Below are 19679 nucleotides of genomic sequence, written 5' to 3'. Positions count from 1 at the left end.
GGTTTTCCCAGATCTCATCTTTGTGACGCAGACAACTCGATAAAAAGCGCCAATACGTTGCTTTAGACACACACATACACACACACACACACACACACACACACACACACACACACACACACACACACACACACACACACACACACACACACACACACACACACACACACACACACACACACACACACACACACACACACACACACACACACACACACATACACACACACACACACACACACACACACACACACACACACACACACACACACACACACACACACACACACACACCACACACACACACACACACACACACACATACACACACACACACACCCACACACACACACACACACACACACACACACACACACACACACACACACACACACACACACACACACACACACACACACACACACACACACACACACACATAGACACACACACACACACACACACACACCGCAGGCCAGCCTGGACTCGCAGGCCTCGAACAGATTTGTTGTAAAACAGAGCCTCTTTATTTTCCCTCTTTAAAAAAGTGGAGGAAGCGGGGAATTCGGGGAGGAGGTGTTCTGGGGTAATTGCCGCCGCTCTGCTGCCTGTCATATGCTCGACTTCTTAACTTTTGAGAGCAGCGTGGAATGTGGGAAAGGAGAAAGAGGAAGACAGGGGTCTTACCACGTCGTGGTGGTCTGACCTTGGCCCCCCGCCGGAGGCCAAACACTGTCAGTGTCGTCCATTTAAAATCAATCCACAGAATATACGATTACGCTGCGTCGCGTCTCTGAATGGGCGAACATGTTCGAGATGCACTTAGCTACGGAAGGAAAGGAACGGCAGTCTTCTCTTCAGCTGACTGGCTTCTCGAAGGAGCGCAACAAGCTTTTTTTTTTATTAGAGATTAAGCTCCTGGACCCTCTCACCTCGTCTCTCTGGCCATTTGTACGGGACGGAGGTGGGGGAGAAAACCAGGGAGGAAGAGGAGAAGCAGGCAATCCTGACGTCTGAGGGATTTCTGCATTTCATCTGAGCTCAACCTGCTCTCCTGACAGGACTATGCCCAAGGGGTGAGGAGTTCGGGAAAACAAGGGATTATTCAGAAGACAAATCTGTAGGCAAACCTGAGGGAGAAAGTGTTTCATTTCAGTTCTTCAGTTCGCTGTCAGCTGTCAAAATTGTCAACATCAAAGCACTTTACTGGCATGACTGGGTTTTTTTTTAAATAATGCCATTAATATGAAAGCAGAACAAAAAGGTGCGATGTAAAAAAATAAAAGAATGCAATAAAATAATGGAATGAAATACAATAATGAAGCAAAACAATAATAAACAATGCATCAAAAATGCTATATAATGAAATAAAAAAATAATGCAAAACAAAATGCAGTGCAGTACTATAAAACAATGCAACAAAATGAAAAATAATAAAAATAAAGCATAGCAATGCAATGTAATATAAAACATAAAATAAAAAACAATTAAACCAATGATATTAAAATAAAATAAACAAATGCAATAATTCAATTCAATTTGATTAAATTAAATGAAATGGTGAAATAACATAAAACAAAAAATAATAACACCTTTTGGTCTTTAGTATCATATGGGCTGATGCTTCTTTAATTGAAACAGCATCATTGTAACTGTACTTTATTTATCATTTTTAAAAATTACTTCATACTTAAAAAAAAAAAAAAAAAAAAAATATATATATATATATATATATATATATTTTTTTATATATATATATATATATATATATATATATATATTTTTTATATATATATATATATATATATATATATATATATATATATATTTTTATATATATATATATATATATATATATATATATATATATATATATATATATATATATATATATATATATATATATATATATATATATATATATATATATATAAAATATATAATTTTATTGAAAGTATGAAGTACTTGTTTTATGATTGTTTTGTTATTTCACCATTTCATTTAATTTAATCAAATTGCAGTTTAATTATTTTGTTGAATTGAGTTTTCGATTTATTTTATTTTAATATAATTATTTGACGTTTATTTCATTTTATGTTTTCACATTTTATATTCCATTGCGTTGCCTAGTTTTATTATGTTTCATTTTGTTGCATTGTTTTATATATTAAATTGAATTAAAACCCCCACAGAACAGCACACGCGGTGGTCAGATTTGAAGTGTACCCGCGCTCCTTCGGTAGCTCTCGCATGTTCTTGCTCGAACGTTTTCCTATTTACTAGCCACATTCCTTCATTTGTAGAAAAAAAAAACTCACCATAAACACGGTAATTAAAACAAAACACTCCAAGACAGACATTAACAATCACAAACAGGTGTTTCTGGGCTTTAAGACTTGTAGATGTTTATAAGGCCCGTAAAAACATCCTTGGCTCTTGTTGAGCTCGCAGTTTGAACGGGGAGCTCCGGCTCTTTTTGATTTAGCCACAGTTAATGAGTGTGTGTGTGTGTGTGTGTGTGGCACAGGAATATTAGACTCTCTCCAACCCGATGTAAGCCATCCACAACAACAGTTCACACACACACACACACACACCGAGGCATTCGAGAAACGCCCCCCCTCCCATGATGCTCAGCAGCTCCTCTGGAAGCCACGGGCAGGCCGCCAGCTTTTAAAAGAAAATGAGAGGAGTTTGGTTTTTTACTGTGAAATGAGAGCAATAAAGCGACAGGTCCAGAAGCGGCCGAGGAATTCATGAGTCGGAGAGAGAAAGGGAGAAGAGAGCAGGTCGCACTTTCTGATAAACAGCCATCAAGTCATAACTAAGATATAGTGATATGAAGGAGAGTAAATGATATATATATATATATATATATATATATATATATATATATATATATATATATATATATATATATGTGTGCCAATAAGTACATTTATTTTGATATTACAGATATTAATATTTTTAAAAAGTACTAAATTGCAACTTCATCATTAAAAATGTGTGATTAAAAGTGTTTAAATGCACGATATACTATAAATGCATAACATTACATGTAAACATATGTATTATTTTTACCATAAATGTAAATGAAGTAAACTTCAGAAGCAACTACGAAATTAACTCAACTAATAACATTCAATATAAATTTAAACTAATATATAAATAGCATGCAATTACGAGTACAGAAAAATACATTCAGCTCATTTTTAAGTACATTTATTTAAAAGATATTATTTTAGTAATCAACGCTTTTTTTTTTTGAAAGTCTAACATAAGTGCGCTTCCTCACAAGGACACAGAATAAACTGAAATAAAGAGTGCGCGTTTAAGTTTTGACGTAAGTGGCTTCAATCCGGCCCGTCACATGCAGCGCTTGATGGAAAGGCCGTCCTGCATACCACAAATCACATAAGCCCCCTGGGGTCAGAATTATCTTGTGACCTTAAGTATGGGTCAGATGCGGTTGAGGACAACGAGCCATCGATCAGAGAATTCAAGAGTCGTTTAGCTGAAGTAATAATGGACTGTTCATTTCTCATGCTTGTGTTACGGCACAATACTGTCTGAGTGCTGCTTATTGGTTAATGACACCCTTGAGACTCTTCCATCCTTCCAGCAGATTAAAGTGTGTGTGTGTGTGTGTGTGTGTGTGTCAGTGAAGTGCACGTCTACTTAACACCGGCCACGTTTGGAATGCAGCAGCAGCGCTCTGCTTAGTGCATACTGCGCAGTGCATACTGCATGCTTCAACAACTCTGGGAACAAATACAAAAAGAATTAGCCGTCCTGTTGACATTTTGCAGCGGTCTGGTCAGATAATGCAGATTTTACGTTTGGAAACGCACACGGCGGTATACTGTATGTGTCGGGCATCATTTTTCTATTTAACACAAATTTGACATGCATTCATTTTTTTTTTTCGCATGCTAACTTTATGCCACCTGCTGAATAACTTTGCAGTTTCTTAAAGCATATAAAACTTTAAATATCTCGAACTAAAAAAAAAAAAAAAAAAAATACAGTAAAAATACAGTACAGTAGTGATATTTTAGAAATCAGCGATACACTATGACTATTGTCGATGTTATGAGTTTATATTAACATTTCTAGTTTTTACCTTTTTCTACTTTTTTTTTTGTATAATTTCTTTTAGTTATCTTTTAGCCTCGAGTAAAGAAATATACAATATTTGTCAAAAAATGAATCACAATTAATCGTTTGACAAATAATTAATCTAAAATTAAACTTTTTATTTAATATTGGTGTGTTTATAAAAATTATTTATTATGTATACAAAATACAAACACATCCGATTTATATTTTGAAAATATTTACATCTCCATATTCATATAATTTATATATATATATAATTTTAAATACATACATGCACGCTGTGTGTGTATATATTTATATAGACGTAATAAAAATACACAGTACGCTTAAACATATTTTTATTTATTTATTTTGGATGCAATTAATGATGAGTAATTGTTTGACTATACAAGTAACAGATAAAAAATATATATTTTATTATTTAATAAATCTAATAATCTCGTCCCAGTTCTTTTTTCCCCGGGTTACGCTGCACACGTGGACAGATTCACAGGTAATTCAAAGCACTTTATTGTCTATTATATGCTAATATAAATGTGTCTTCATAAAATACATACGTTACGCAACGTCAGAAATGTATATAAAATGAATACAAGGACTATATCAAAAGAAAGACCCTTTCAAAGGGGCGGAAGTGACTCATTAGGACAATTGCTTGTGTGGTTCCTCTGGGACTGTTTTTCTTCTTCGCATGAGCAGGTGAATTTTGAACGTCACTCAACAGGAAACGCATCAATGTGAATCCCGTCTAACGAAGCGGAAATTTGCTTGCGATAGCAACCACGACTCAGAAACAAAAGGTACAGAAGCTGTCAACCGGGCAGGTACCTGTTAAGATAAAAAAATGTAGACTTTAAGTAACGGGTACCAAAATGGACCTTTTTGTGAAAAGGCTCCGCCCCAGCTTTTCTACATTTATTCCTGACAGCGTGTAATAGAAATGAATAGACTGTCCGAAGCTAACTTGGACCACCTACTCCCCATCTTCCCATGATCGTATTACCGCTCGAGATCTCAATCTGTCGTTCTATAGTTATATTTGATGCTTTGACATCCGGCTGAATTTTCGAAAAAAAAAAAAAGTCGTTTGAGCTGTAATCAGATCACGGCTTTATTTCCTGTTCCATTAACTCCTTTGAATTGTGGAATTCCATTATTCAGGGAGATTGCGATCTGCTGCTCTCCCGACTGACCTCTGAACCTCCTTTCCTCTTTACCTCCGATCCTTTTCATTGAGCCCTCGACCCGAGCAGGTCGGGGTTGAACCGGAGCGCGGACGTTCACGCTAGTCACACTACGGGGATCGGTTTAGGACGCAAAGATGGCAAGCTAGCGGTTGTACGGTTTAGGCACGAATATCAAAGCGTTCTCACATAATGGTCGGGGGGCAAATCTTGTTAAACGATTCATGACGGGGTGGGGCTGGTAATGAAATCTACAGAGACTCCGGGAGCCAATCTGCTCCAAATAACCTGACTGTAAAAACACGTGAACATAAGGACATAGTAGATTGATAAACTAACAAACAATTAAAGATTAAAGGAATACATAAATGCAAGATGATTCAATCTTTTGAATTATGCAAAGAGTTTACAAAGCTCTGCACAGCCCTCGTCGGTTAAAATACTAAATTCTAAACTTAATATATACTCCATTGAAATCATGCAAAAATAAAAATCTAGAAATCTACTGTTATAATAATGCTATCAAAAAAGGATGAAAACGAACTCCTTTAAAGCAAGCAAAATTAAAAAAAAAAAAAAAAAAAGATGACAAAACATACTAACGTCGTTAAAACATGCAAACAATTAAAGCAACACAAAATGAAAAGAATTTACAAAACCTGTTAAATTTGAAAATTTGAAATTTAAAGTTGGTAAAATTATACGATATAAAACACGCAGGAAAAAAAACATCCCGGTAATAACTGGAAAACAGTCAAATAAAAATGAATACGTTAATAAAAATTTATGCGAAACATTGCAATGCTGTTACAAAAAAAAGAAAATTAAATGTAAAAAAAAAAAGAATGGTCACACTATTTTAAGCTTATTATCACTTTCGCCTCAATAAACTTCTAAATTTGTTGAGTTTAGACATTGGGTAAGACTTGGGATGTAGAATGTGGCATAATATTTATAAGTTACTAATAAACGGCCAATATGGTAATAATAAGCATGCTAATATGCAACGATGATGAGAAATGGTCTCAAAAAAATAAAATTAATGACCTTAAAACGTACAAAACAACTGATACATAAAATATGTTCTTAATAAAACTGACAAAAACAGGAAAATGAATACCTTTGAGATTGTAAAATATTTATTTATTAATAATTTTAAATTATTAGTGACATTTGCTACGGTGGAATTAGTAGCCGTGGAAAAAACATCTGCATCTTAAAATAAGGTAATCAATTCAGACTGAAGCTTTTATAATCAAGTGTTTGTGCGTGTGTGTGTGTGTGTGTGTGTGTGTGTGTTTAAAGTGGTTGACTGGCAGGCTTGAGTACATTCCCCAGTTGATTTAGTGTGGTTAAGATCAGATGGAATGTGTCAAAGCCAAAAGCTCCAGTTTAATCTCGCTGGCCTCCCCTTCCTCTGACAACACAAGCTGACATCTGACTGGCAGCGGGAGTAAAAGAGAGAGAGAGATCCGGGGTGAACGAGAGTCAAACAGACAGGAAGAATGATAAGGTGATCTAGAAAAGATCACAGCAGCGAGACATACAATGGTGTTCAGAAGCTTTTCTTTATTGGCCTAAAGAATTGAATCACAGAATGTGTGTGTAAGTCATTGTGTGTGTGTGTGTGTGTGTGGGCACGTATTTTATTTTGTAAAAACCAAGATACAAAGCATGCACAATCGCTCCTTTCCAAATTCACTCGAATGACCTCCAACTTATTAAATCATCTACACGAACTGAACCCGGAAAAAAACAACACTGTCCTCAAGAAAAGACGATCGAACAACGGCTGCCTCAAAACCTACAGGCCAAAATGCTGTTGCAGGCAGGTATCAAGAACAAATTTTTTTTTATTAATTTTGGAACATATCCATTAGTTCACAGTAAACTGGTGAATCGCACAACCCCCAAAAAAATCACACATAAATAAATTTTTAAGATTATTTTGGCTTCATGTTTGCATTATTTTCATGATGACTGCATACGTTTCCCTCCCCCGTGTTCTCATGCTGTGCTACAAAAATATGTCATTTTTATAATATCGGAACATTTCCGATTAATTTTGTAGCATATTCTTAAGTTCTTTATTAACTGATGAACTGTAAAATATTTCTTCAGGACATTTTTGGGGCATTTTATGCATTACTTTGTATTACAACAGCATTTCTCCACAACATTCTCAACACTCTACACCAAAAAAATATATTACCCAATTATTTCCCACGACGATCATTATTCCCAATTAAGTACTGTTTTATTTACTGAATCACAGTAAAAATGCTGTTGCTTTTTGTGTATCTAAATTAGCAGAAACTAAAGGTAGTACAAAAAAAAATAGGCTTCATACAGTATATACTGCACATGTATATGAAGTCTATGATATGTGTGTGTGTGTGTGTGTGTGTGTTTGTGGGGGGATCAGGGTGAAATCCGACCTGGAAATGTTCTTGACAGGTTTCGTGAGATTCACCCAAACATGTCGTGGCCTCAGGATGCGTGTGGATGTGGAGTTGTGTGTAATACGATTGCATTGTAAAGAATAAAAGAAAAGCAACAGCATACAGATTCGACTCTTGCGACACGTTAAGACTTCAGCGAGACTCCCACGGAAACCCCCTTTTTTTTTTAGCTGTCCCATATTAAAACTCGTGTCTTGAAACGTAACAAACCCCTTCCCATCAATCCCAGCCGCAGAAGCACGACTCGAATGGAACAGCCAAGAAGAAAATATCACTACAGAACAGCAAAAAACGTTTTTCAGGTAAACAAGATTTTCGCATCAGAGGGGGTCGGAGCTCTTAAACGAGACCCACGCGGGGTTAAACGCAGCACGCTAAACACACAGCTAAAAGGCGAAGGGTTAAAAAAAAAACTCTTTCCTCTATGTAAACATGTTCGTATGCTTGTGCCATCTGTGATATTACCTTCCTGTTCAAACGCTGAATGGCAAGTGTACAAAATGCATCTCTGGTCTGCATGCATCACGTACTATATGACATTTACACACGCCACGCGAAGATGTTTCATATCAGTCCATCCGGGCACCTCATTTCCTCTCTTAATCTGCAGAAATAAAGCTTCGTGACAGCGTAGGTCAAAGTGCACATGAGAAAATCACGCAAAGGAGAAAAAAAAAAGTGGAGCATTTGTGCTTCTCGCAAAAAAAAAAAAAAAAAAAGTACAAACTTTGAATGCTTGGCTGCATAAAATAAATCATTTTTTTTAATTATTATTTACCGTTAGCCCTGTTCAGAGCAACTCAACGAGAGTTAAGCTAGCGATTTAAGAAAACCGATGAAGTGCCTCATATTATTTTATGCAACCAGGCACCCAAGAAACCTGACGGAGGTCTGGACGCACGTAAAGGTCGGGTTAGACTGTGAGGGAAATGAAGCTGTTATATCTCTGAATGTTCCTCTTGAGGATCTCGGAGCAGGGCCCGAGGACGCGCTCGAAACGTGGCCGGTCCAGCTTCACGCACTTGAGCGGACCTCTGGCCACGACTGTGGCTGCACGGGGTCTGTTCAGCAGCAGCGCTATCTCACCTGAATAAAACACACACACACACACACACACACACACACACAGATTAGCTTAATGACCTGATTAAGAGGGTATATCATAGATGTTTTTTCCCCCCCTTGACATGCACTCGATTTTACATGCTTTAGCATTCAAAACTCAAAATGTCCTAGTGCATTCAGACCTTTAATTACTACTAGGTCTACGAAATAGTTTATAAAGGCGTTGCGGCATCAGGTCTGGTGTTCCTCAGGGCTCTGTTTCGGTACTGCTTAAATTTACATAATCAACAACAGCAATTCAACACTTAGCAAGAGGGATCTCTCGATTTAATTCATGTGTGAACTATCCTGCTGCACTGGTGTCAGCTGATCAGAGCAAAGGTTTATTTACATATAGAAGTCTTAAAGGTACAGTGGAAAAACTTAATTCAGAAAAAACAGGGGAAAACACGTCATTTTACAGACGCACGGACAGTAGTTATTTAATATATATATAAATATACAATAAATGTATTATAAATTACAAACCATTTTCAAAATAAATATAATATTTAGTTGTAATTAGTTATATTAGTAACATATTATGATAAATGATATATTATTGTAAAAAATTATTTAAAGAAATACACTTCTATTACTGTTTGTGCACGAACATTGACTTTATGAGTCAATATAATGATACAGTGATAAATGTGTGACCCTGTAAATAAAGAAATAGCCCTAACACCAACAAAGCATTCATTGAAGACATTTAAACAGACATTTAAAGGTACTTTTATGCAAAGACTAATACATGAAATCATTTGAGCCACCTAACACTGCAACACTGACTCAGCCCAATGTATGAGGCCAACCAATGGCAGATGGGGGGAGTGTTTAGAAAACCTCTTCAAAACAATCACTATTTTTGCCATTCTGTTTGGTGACACTTTGTTTGGTGCTGCAGGAATGTCTCGCTTCATCTTTAAGCGGTCATCTGTTAAAATTCACCGGCTTTGCTGTACGCGGATGACATAAACACACCGCTTTGAAACTATACAGTCATAATACAAAAAGCAGCGTCTCGCTGTATAATGTAAACGTTACTATATTCACGCTGTCGTGCGATAAGCTGGAGATCGGCGTGCCTGTGGTGCAGAAGTGTAAACCGCACCGACGGTAAACAAGCACGCAGATCTACATTCTGCAAGCCCTGCACATGACGAACCGCCACCTGTTAGGAAAGCTACTCTTCCTGTCTGGCTCAGGCACTTCTGTTCTCTTATTTACAAGACTCTGGCACAACGCCGCAGGCTCTGCGATCCTCGCGACGCTTACCAAAGTAGTCGGATGGTCCCAGGCGTCCCACTTCAACATATTCCTCATTATCAGACCTGCGCTGCAGAACAGATGCCGTGCCCTGGGAGGAGAAAGAGAAAGGGATACGCAGGTTTAATGAGGAGGAAAACTACAAAAAGAGGAGAAAAAGGAGACAGAAAATCCCAGCTCGTGGTGTCGAGTTTGAGACGCGTCAGGAGGATTAGTGACAGAGAGAGATCCTTTGCTTTATGTGCCTGCAGGTGTACAGGGTTTAGACAACGCCGCATGCTGCTTCAGGGACTCGCAAGACACACACACACACACACACGCACAGACACACGTCATAGACTGACACACACACACACACATACGCACGCGCACACCTGGGCCTGTCAGTGTCGAGATTTTTCAACAATTATGGAGTTCCACTGCATGCAGCCCCTGCCGCACACTGCAATGCAAAAACTTATTTAGAAAGATAAACAAGGAAACACACACACACACACACACACACAGGTTCTATCACATTTGTCACATCAAGGACAAATGCATTACCTACAATGCAACAGTAAAAGTAGGAAAGGCTCACAGGCCAAGGCTTTTTTATTTAGAAAAGCAGTTAATCAGTACAAAATAAATTATGCAAAAAAAATTAAACGGTGGTTTGAATAAAATGTTAAAATGTGTTGTAAATGTTAAAAAATAAAAGTAAAACAGGCACGATTGAAGAAAATTTATCGAACAATCTTAATTAAAAAAATAAAACGAAATATAATTGTATTTCATAATGTGCTTAAATAAAATAGTTAATTAAATAAATAATTAAAAATAACAGTATCTGGTCATTCGTAATGAGTATTACGTTATTATGAAATAATTTACTTTATATATTTTTATTATTAGAAATACATTGAAAATGTAAAATAAGAAACTGAGACAGAGTAAAACCAAAATAAAGAAAAATCTATAATATGGGAGAAATTAAACAAACTGCCTTAAGGTCATTAATAAGAATAATAGGAAAATAATAATTAATAATAAATATGATCAAAAATATATATTTTTAATATATTATGATAAATAATATATTATTGTTTTACTTTTTAAATTTAATTCTTTTTGTGAATTTATTATTAACTATCTATTTATAAACCAGCGGTGAATTACTGAAACAGCACTTGTCAATGTATTCCACAACAGATTACTATCCACTGACCAGTGCTGTAACTGTCAGTATGTAACTGGAATATTCAGTCCTTATGTTAAAACCTCTAGACAAACCAGACAAACATCAAATACATAAAAGAGAAGAAACTGATGGACTAAACAAATAAAAAATCTTAACCCGAATATAACCGCAGCACTGCTTTAAAAAAAAAAAATCACAGTTCCAAAGTAACATGAATAATGCAGATTATTTCATTATACCCTGTGAGTAAACTAGTATCTTATGAGCAAATGTGGGGGCTGGTAGTAGGTTAGGAGGTCATCTACAAACTCCTTTGCCACGTCACTCAGGGCTTTGCGCGTCAACAGCAAGTATTTGTATCCTACTTGTAATTTAGATTAAGAGAAAAAACACAAGCTAGTTTTAAAATATCTTTAGGGAACATTATGATTAAGTCATAATGCATATAAAGAAGTTCTACAGATACTGATAATGTGGTTTATTTTAAGCTACTGTATAAATATCTTGTAAAAAAAAAAAAAAAAAAAAACTTAAGGAAGTTACTCATCCAGCTTTGATTAGATTTCATTTCCTTATTAGTGGTCATCAGTGTAATGCACACAAATAGTTACTGGGAAAGCACATACAGTAAGAGGAGGCCCAACGCTCGATGGAGGCCAGACCTGAGCTGTTGGAGTTGATTTAAACCGCATCGCTGAAGACTGAAACGGTGCTTGTCAAAGTAGTCAATAACATATCACTGTCCACTGCCCATGGGCTGTATCTCACTTGTAGCACTACTGGATCTCTTTGCAGCTTTCAGCACACAGTTGACCCCGTTGACCTTAACATCCTGCTAGGAAGACTTGAAAATCACAGGTCAAGTATGAAAATGAAAGGTCAAGGATAGTGTCCATCAAAGCGGCACCTTGGAGTTATTATTTCTATCATTATAAACACTTAAATTCCACTACTGCGCTAATGAAAGACTAAAGGGTTGTAACAGTAACTAAAGATCCATTTGTTAGTCTATTGTGAGCTTCTTAAAATCAAAACGCCTTGGAAATTGAACAGCAGTGCTAAGTGCTAACACATCTTAGTAACACCCTAGTAACCAGCAACACCTTAGAAAGCAACCATAACATTCTACCAGTCACAAAACAAGGTTCTAAAACCACTTAGAACACTTTTGAAATGGCGTGGCATTTGTAATAGCATTATAATATGCTATTTTGTTAATTTAGCATTATAAGATGATAGAACTATGATAATTAGAATAACCATAAAAGTATATTCGTTGACTGATCTTACGTGGTGCTTAAGTATTGTTTGTCATTTAGCATTTCTATAAAATGAGGGAAACAACGTAAAATAGCCTGATCGTGAATCAAAATTGTTATACTGCGAATTCTACTACTAATAGCGATATAAAATGCAGTAGGATTAACGAGCTGCTGGGTTCATGAATATTAATCACGTTGTCTGCGTTCACTCAAATTAATTTGCTAAAATCAAAGCAGTGATGACAATAGGTGAGCGCCAGCCAATAAGACTGTCGTTAGCAAATTAGTTTCACCAATTACCAATTAGAAACCGGCAGCTCTTAAAAGCTAAGGAATTCCAAAAGGAACAATTTTTTGACAGGAAGATACAACATAGAATGTTGTTTACATGTAGTTTTACGTAAGGCTCTCTAGCTCTGTGTGTGAATTTTCAGAAACCACAAAAATTCCTAAAATACACGTTAGAAATGGCAAAAAAACAAATCAATTTCTTAAACCACTTAGAATAATATAACTTGCATAGCAACACACTAGCAACAACCAATAGCCAAAAACAGAAAACCACTTAGAAATTGCACCCTAGCAACCACTCAAATTAACCATACCACTTCAGAACTGGCATAACAACACCCACCACCAATAACAGCCTAAAAGATTTTGCTTTTAGAAACGGCATAGCAACATCATAGCAACCTTAAACAACAATCTGGGAACCGCAGAAGACGCTAAAACCACTTAGAAGACTTGTAGAACTTGCACTCGCTTATGTGCATAACTTTTTCATGGTTGCGTACTAGTCTTTTTCAGTAAATCAGGTCTAGACTATGTAACTTTACCGCTAAGTGAAGTAGCTCTGCAGTTGTAGCTGTAAGACCACCTGAGAGATCTCCAAACACCCTACTGCCTGCTGCGTCTCCTTCCATCGCAGGATGCAGGCCTCTTCCAAGCACCGTACGAACATCTGCTGATGGAAAGGCATTATGTTACAGAGGTCCACAGCTGTGGGACTGCCTCTCTGCCAATACCAAGAATCAAACACTCTGCCAACATCTTATTCAACGTCTAGAACACAAGCATTCCGGTTCAGTCAAGCATATAGCTAAGGTAACTCATGCATACATGCTACCACTTCCACCTGAGGGCATCAAGCTCAATTGGGCACCAAAGACACAGAGAGTTTGGGATGCCAGTGTTTTTGACTTGCTGTTTACTCTGGATTTGGCTCTCCACCTCTCAGTCTCTTTTAGGAGAAGCGTGCCATCTAATTTGCCTTGCTGTATAAATCCTAATGAATCTTATCCTCTGCTCTTCCTGGTTTGATGTGTGCATGTTAGGTATGCATATTTTTGCCCGCTTTCGTGGGACGAAGCAGGCAGAACTATCTTTAGCATTTTATTTTCTCATGCTCGATCACACACAACACGCAAACACTACTTATCTTACAAGTTACAAATGACCGATTAGTATAACTGTTCCTCCTTTAAACTTTTTATGTTTCTATGTAAAAAATCCTCTGCACAGAAAGTACAGTTCTTTGACCAGCTCTTGCTTGCAATACCTATGAATAACTTTAACATGCAAAAAACATAACCCTGTGAGAAAATGTGGAAACAAGTCAGAACATCGAATTTTTAATATGCTAGGGATGGCTTTCATCTTATTCCGATTCGAATGTCCCTATAATTATGTGGAACATAATGACAGAGTCCACTTTCTTTTTTCTTCCCTTTTTTTCTTTAAAAAAGCTTTTAAGCTAAGTTTTAAGCTTCGAATGTTTCGGTGTGACCCCAATGGATCAGCGTCCTGGTATGTGCAGGATCTTGGCCGGGGACACGCTCTCCAGAGGTATGACATCATGGGGATGCCCTGGAGCTGTTGGCTTTGCATTACTATCAAATTAAAAGTCTCACAACGGGCAACAAATTGTTTCGGTATCTGTGGGAAAACCAATTTAACACGCACCAAAAAAGAATTGAGGGGAGAAAAAAAATACAAACACCCAAATGCAAACAATTCAGCAGATGTACGGCACAGAGATCTCTAATTGGCCCTCTGCTCTCACACGATTAAGACAGTCTGACAGCAGCTGTATGGGTAATAAACCATATTATGAATCATCACATTTACCACGGCCCAAATTAAGAGGATGGAACATTATACATGGTGAAATCAGTTAATGTGTGACGCATCAAATCATAGTCGCTCTGTGACTTAATCTAACAAACAACAAATGTATTCCAAAACAGAGTTATAATAGTTGACTAAAAAAAAAAAAAAAAAAAACTTAAATTAAATATAAAAATATATAAACATAAATAAATAAAAAATAAATTCATTATTTGAATTTAGTTTAACAGTGTAGTAAAATAACTAAGTATAATAAAACACAAATATATAGACGTAAAAGAACTAATAAAAAATGGCAAAAATACACAAAAATAAATTTAAGGTAAATCAAAAATAACATGTTTTCAGAGTATGACATGCATAAATATAATAATACGTAATACATGAGAGACAAAGTACAAAAAAGTACAAAAAACAAACTCTTTTACGTTGAAAATTTTCCCAAAAATATTGTGCCGAGCTCATTGGGAGAAAATTAAAGATACGTGAGGAGGGCGACCATATGTCCTCTTGTCCTGGTCAGGATTTCTAAATTGCCTAAAACCTCACTTAAGTTAATGAATATTTGATGAAAAGTAGCTGGACCAATAGCATTCAAGTATTGTACATAACTGACCAGTTATAGCATGCAGGAAGCTGGAATCTATAAAGAACGGTCAAAGCCATTCAAATACACTTACATATTTTATTTAACTGGACAGGTCAATTACGAATCTTACGTACATATATTGTATGATGACCGTGTGAAGCATGTCAACGAGGGAAAACAAATCCAAAAAAAGACATTTGGGGCTATTTAGAAATCCTGGTCAGGACAAGACCAGGAAAAAGAGGATGTCTGGTCACCCTGAAGCTGGAAGAAGACAGTAGTCTTTGGAACGAATGAAGTTTAAAGCTGCAATAAACAAACTTTGTGTCAATACGCGTCCTGTCATCCTCCTATTTAATTTGAAATTACTCATGGGTGTGTGTTTAAATGAAGGCCCAAACCACAAAAGCGAAAGAGGTGAAGTAAAAGGAAGTTTCATTCCCAGTATCTGTCTATGGGAGCAGAGCAGGACAATGACACCCACTCATCCCCGGCTTCCCAAGCCTGTGTCCGTGTGTCTGGAAGGCCGTCGCTGGTTCCCTCGCTCAGGTCTGGAGTCTGGGCCTGACCCTGTGTGAAAGTCTGCAGCATACATTCCATCACTGAACCGCTGGCCACCCCGCGCTGGGAATCAGGCAGAGACGGAGGAAGAGAGAGAGACAAACACAGCCATGTCTCATGCTGAAGTCCTCTTCATTTATTTTGATCTGTCTCTCTGCCCTGCTCTTCCCTGACCCAGATGAACACAAGATGATAAAAATGAATAGGGGAGTAGGATGAGCGCAGAAAGGGGATTAGTTTTGAACAAACAGAACAAAAGAGTGAGCAAAGTGAGTAGAGAAACATAATGCAAAACAGAATAAAGAAACAGAGCGGAACATAGACTTGTAGAATAGTACAAAAAAATGACAACGGAACACCAGATAGAATAGAATCGTACAGAGTCTACAGGATAGAGACAAAATAGAACAAATACAATAGATTAGAAAAGAAAATTATTTGGGACAACAGAAAAGTGCACAGCAAATAAAAATAGTATATATGTATATATGTACAAATGTTGTTGTACATATATACATATACATATATATGCACATATAAATATATATATATATACACACATACATACATACATACACAAAAGAAAGTGTCTATTTCTGAAAGATTGTGTGACACAGAAGACTGGAGAAGTGATGTTGACAATTAAGCACTGCATCACAGGAATAAATTACATTTTAAAAGATATTCAGTTAAGAATTCAGTTGTTCTACACTGAAATAATATTTCACAATATTATTGGATTTGTGTCCAAATAAATGCAGCACACGCACACACACACACACACACACACACACACACACACACACACACACACACACACATATATACAGTACATACAAATAACTAGATAAGACCTCAACAGACCTGAGTTAATAGAACAGAATAGAATAGAATAGAATCACCTTCTAATACATATTCTAGCTATTTCCTTTGGAAACTTAATTTCCAAACACACACACACTGGACACATCTGGACACAGCAGCAGGTTTCCTACACTCCTAAAAAGTCACACTCACACAGACTCAACACTAGTGTGCGTCTCCTTCCACTGTTCATCAAAGAAGAACTAACCTTTCTCCTGTAAATGTGTGTTGTCCCAGATCCCCTTCATACGGCTCATCAAACTCAGACTTATAACAGTCCCCAAAGGAAGGAAATTCGTACTAAAGCCTCTTCCAAACACCCATACTCATGACGTAACTCGAGTGCCACAATAAATCTAACAGATAGCAATTCAAAGTTTCACCTGTGTGATGTTTGGCTCCTTAACATCAGGAATGTTTTAACAAAATTATGAGCAGGCCAACACCAAAATCAAAATTCTCCTTCAATGGGATTTACTATGGGAACTGCCAGGAATAAACCATAAATCCAGTATATCTCCTCAACAAGCCTCATTATTATTCACTTCTATAGCACAAAGCTGGTTCAGGATGAGTTACAAACTGAGGTTTAATAGTTAGAGGTTCATTTAAATCACTAACCCAAACCTTGAGCAATAATAAAAGGCAGGTTTGCCTTAGGAATCTTTACTAATAAGCAATAAACAGGTGGATTCATGGGAGCACAGGTCAGGAATAAGAGGCAGCCAAATGAAGGTTTAAAGCTCTACTTCACTCAACAGCCTGATTATATTAGTACTGCAACCTTCGCGGAGAAGAGAATGAGAAGGAAAAAAGAGAAAAGTGCTGAAAATATGAGAACAGACACGGACGGGAAAAAGAGCCCCCTCAAGACTTCACAACATCTTCATAAATGTGGAGTTAATCAAAATATTGTTCAAAGATTTGGCAGAGAAGGATAAGAATGCTGAATCAGCACCATGAGGGCTTTCAGAAATGTAAATGTGCTCTTTGGTGTTGACAGCACAAAGCCAGAGTGTCAGCTAACAAACCAGATGATAGAGAGAACAAGCAGAACATGCACGATGTATATATATTCAAATATACTATTGCAAAAAAGTGTAAGCTTCATGATATTGATTGCATTTCACAACATTTCTAACACGGGGGCTTGTCAGACTGCAGTGCAGTAAAAGCTCTTGTGACCTCGAGTGCATCAGAGACTTTAGAAAGTGTCAGGACCAAACTCCGATTTTGAGGATCTGAGGAGAGCCATTCTCCTTAAAAGACAGAGTTATTGTGGATATCAAAAGGTAGGATTGTTCTGTAGAAATGAATAAACACGGAGATGGCCATTTCCACACACACACCTCTGTAATGATAAAGAAATCATCTCCAGGTTCTCCTTGCACCACGATCTTCTCTCCATCTTCAAACTGCACAGGCTCCAGGGCATCGGCCACAGTCAACCTCTCCCACTTATCAAGAGACTCTGCCAAACACAAAGGTGGAAGACAAAACAAAAACTGTCAGATTTTCATTTTTAGCCTGAAGAGACATGATCGGCTTCAGGGGTGTGAATCTTTGGGTATGTGATTAAGTTCACGAATTATAGGTTTTCATTGCAATTCAGAAATGATTTCTGCAGATTCAGAACAATTTGAATCAAAATTTTTACGAATTTGAATAAATCCAATTGTCAATGAGATCTGACTCTATTTAATCTTATAGTACCCTTTTCCCACTATGGGAGTCAATGGTGACCCAAAACAGCCTAGTTACAAACTTTTTTTTTCAAAATATCTTCTTTTGTGTTCGAAGAAATTCATATAGGTTTGAAACTACCTGAGGGTGAGTAAATTATGACCGAATTTTTATATTTGGATGAACTGTGCATTTAAGCAAGAGAAGGACAAAATGCTTACAGAGATAGTTCACCCAAAACTAAAAATTCTGACGTGGAAGTTAACAGCTACCGTCAACCAGAGCATGTGAGCGGAGCAGTGAGATTTTGAATGGAGCGCTCCACCACCCCTTCATAATGAGTAAAATTCATGCCAACGACCCGTAATATTACTGCATATTTAGCAAGAATTCACATGTTAAACATACTTAGCTTGCTTGATAAGAGAAGGATCAACCAAATCATAAAAAATGTGAAGATCATGATGACGTGAGAGGAAGTTATACTTCAAGAAATTTGTTTGTCCTTCTAGATAGGCTGCTGAATATTTTCAGGTGAAAGTATACTATTTAAACAGGTATAACACATTCGCACACAATTTCTCCCTCAATAATGCATTTAAACAAATCTTCTGTGCTACTTCACCTGTAAGCAGTAAGAAAGACAGCCATCCATAAAATAAAAATTTGCACTGCAAAAACCAGCAATAATGATAACAATGTTATTAGCACGGCATATGGTAGTTTTCCTTTCACAAAACAGCACTAATCTTTTGACAGCACTAATATAAAAACTGGGGTTGGACAATGAAACTAAAACACCTGGTTTTAGTCACAATGATTCATTAGCATCAATTGATCTTGGGAATGACAGATAGTCCTGCACAGTGGCCAGATGGATTTTGAGCCATTCTTGCAGAATAGTGGCCAGGTCACTACATGATGCTGGTGGAGAAAAACTTTTCCTCACTCGCTCCTCCAAAACACCCCAAAGTGGCTCAATAATATTTAGATCTTGTGACGGTGCAGGCCGTGGGAGATGTTCAACTTCACTTTCATGTTCATCAAACCACTCTGTCACCAGTCCTGCTGTGTGTGTTGGTGCATTATCATCCTGATACACTGCACCGTCTTCAGGATACAATGTTTGAACCGTTGGGTGCACATGGTCCTCCAGAATGGTTCGGTAGTTCATCTAGCACAAGTACTGGGTATAGAATGGCATGATATTGCAGCCCAAATCATCACTGATCCACCCCCATGCTTCACTCTGGGCACACAACAGTCTGGGTGGAA

At 37.0% G+C, this 19679-nt stretch overlaps 1 protein-coding gene across 4 annotated transcripts in view; it reads right to left on the bottom strand.

Annotated features, from left to right (window-relative positions):
* Nucleotides 1-6852: 6852 nt before the first annotated feature.
* prkar1b (protein kinase, cAMP-dependent, regulatory, type I, beta) overlaps nt 6853-19679 on the bottom strand; it is a 52737-nt gene continuing 39910 nt past the window's right edge. For all 4 annotated transcript variants that reach the window (XM_043234830.1, XM_043234829.1, XM_043234831.1 and 1 more), the window contains 3 exons: nt 18071-18192; nt 10148-10229; nt 6853-8851 (listed from right to left, as the gene is read on the bottom strand). In XM_043234830.1, the coding sequence (XP_043090765.1) occupies nt 8679-8851; nt 10148-10229; nt 18071-18192 (377 nt within the window). In that variant the 3' untranslated portion in view covers nt 6853-8678. The remainder of the gene's footprint in view (nt 8852-10147; nt 10230-18070; nt 18193-19679) is intronic.

The sequence above is a fragment of the Puntigrus tetrazona genome, chromosome 3, assembly GCF_018831695.1.
Source record: "Puntigrus tetrazona isolate hp1 chromosome 3, ASM1883169v1, whole genome shotgun sequence".
Lineage (NCBI taxonomy): Eukaryota > Metazoa > Chordata > Actinopteri > Cypriniformes > Cyprinidae > Puntigrus > Puntigrus tetrazona.
Note: the sequence above shows the minus strand (reverse complement) of the source record. Positions and strands in the feature narration are given on the sequence as shown.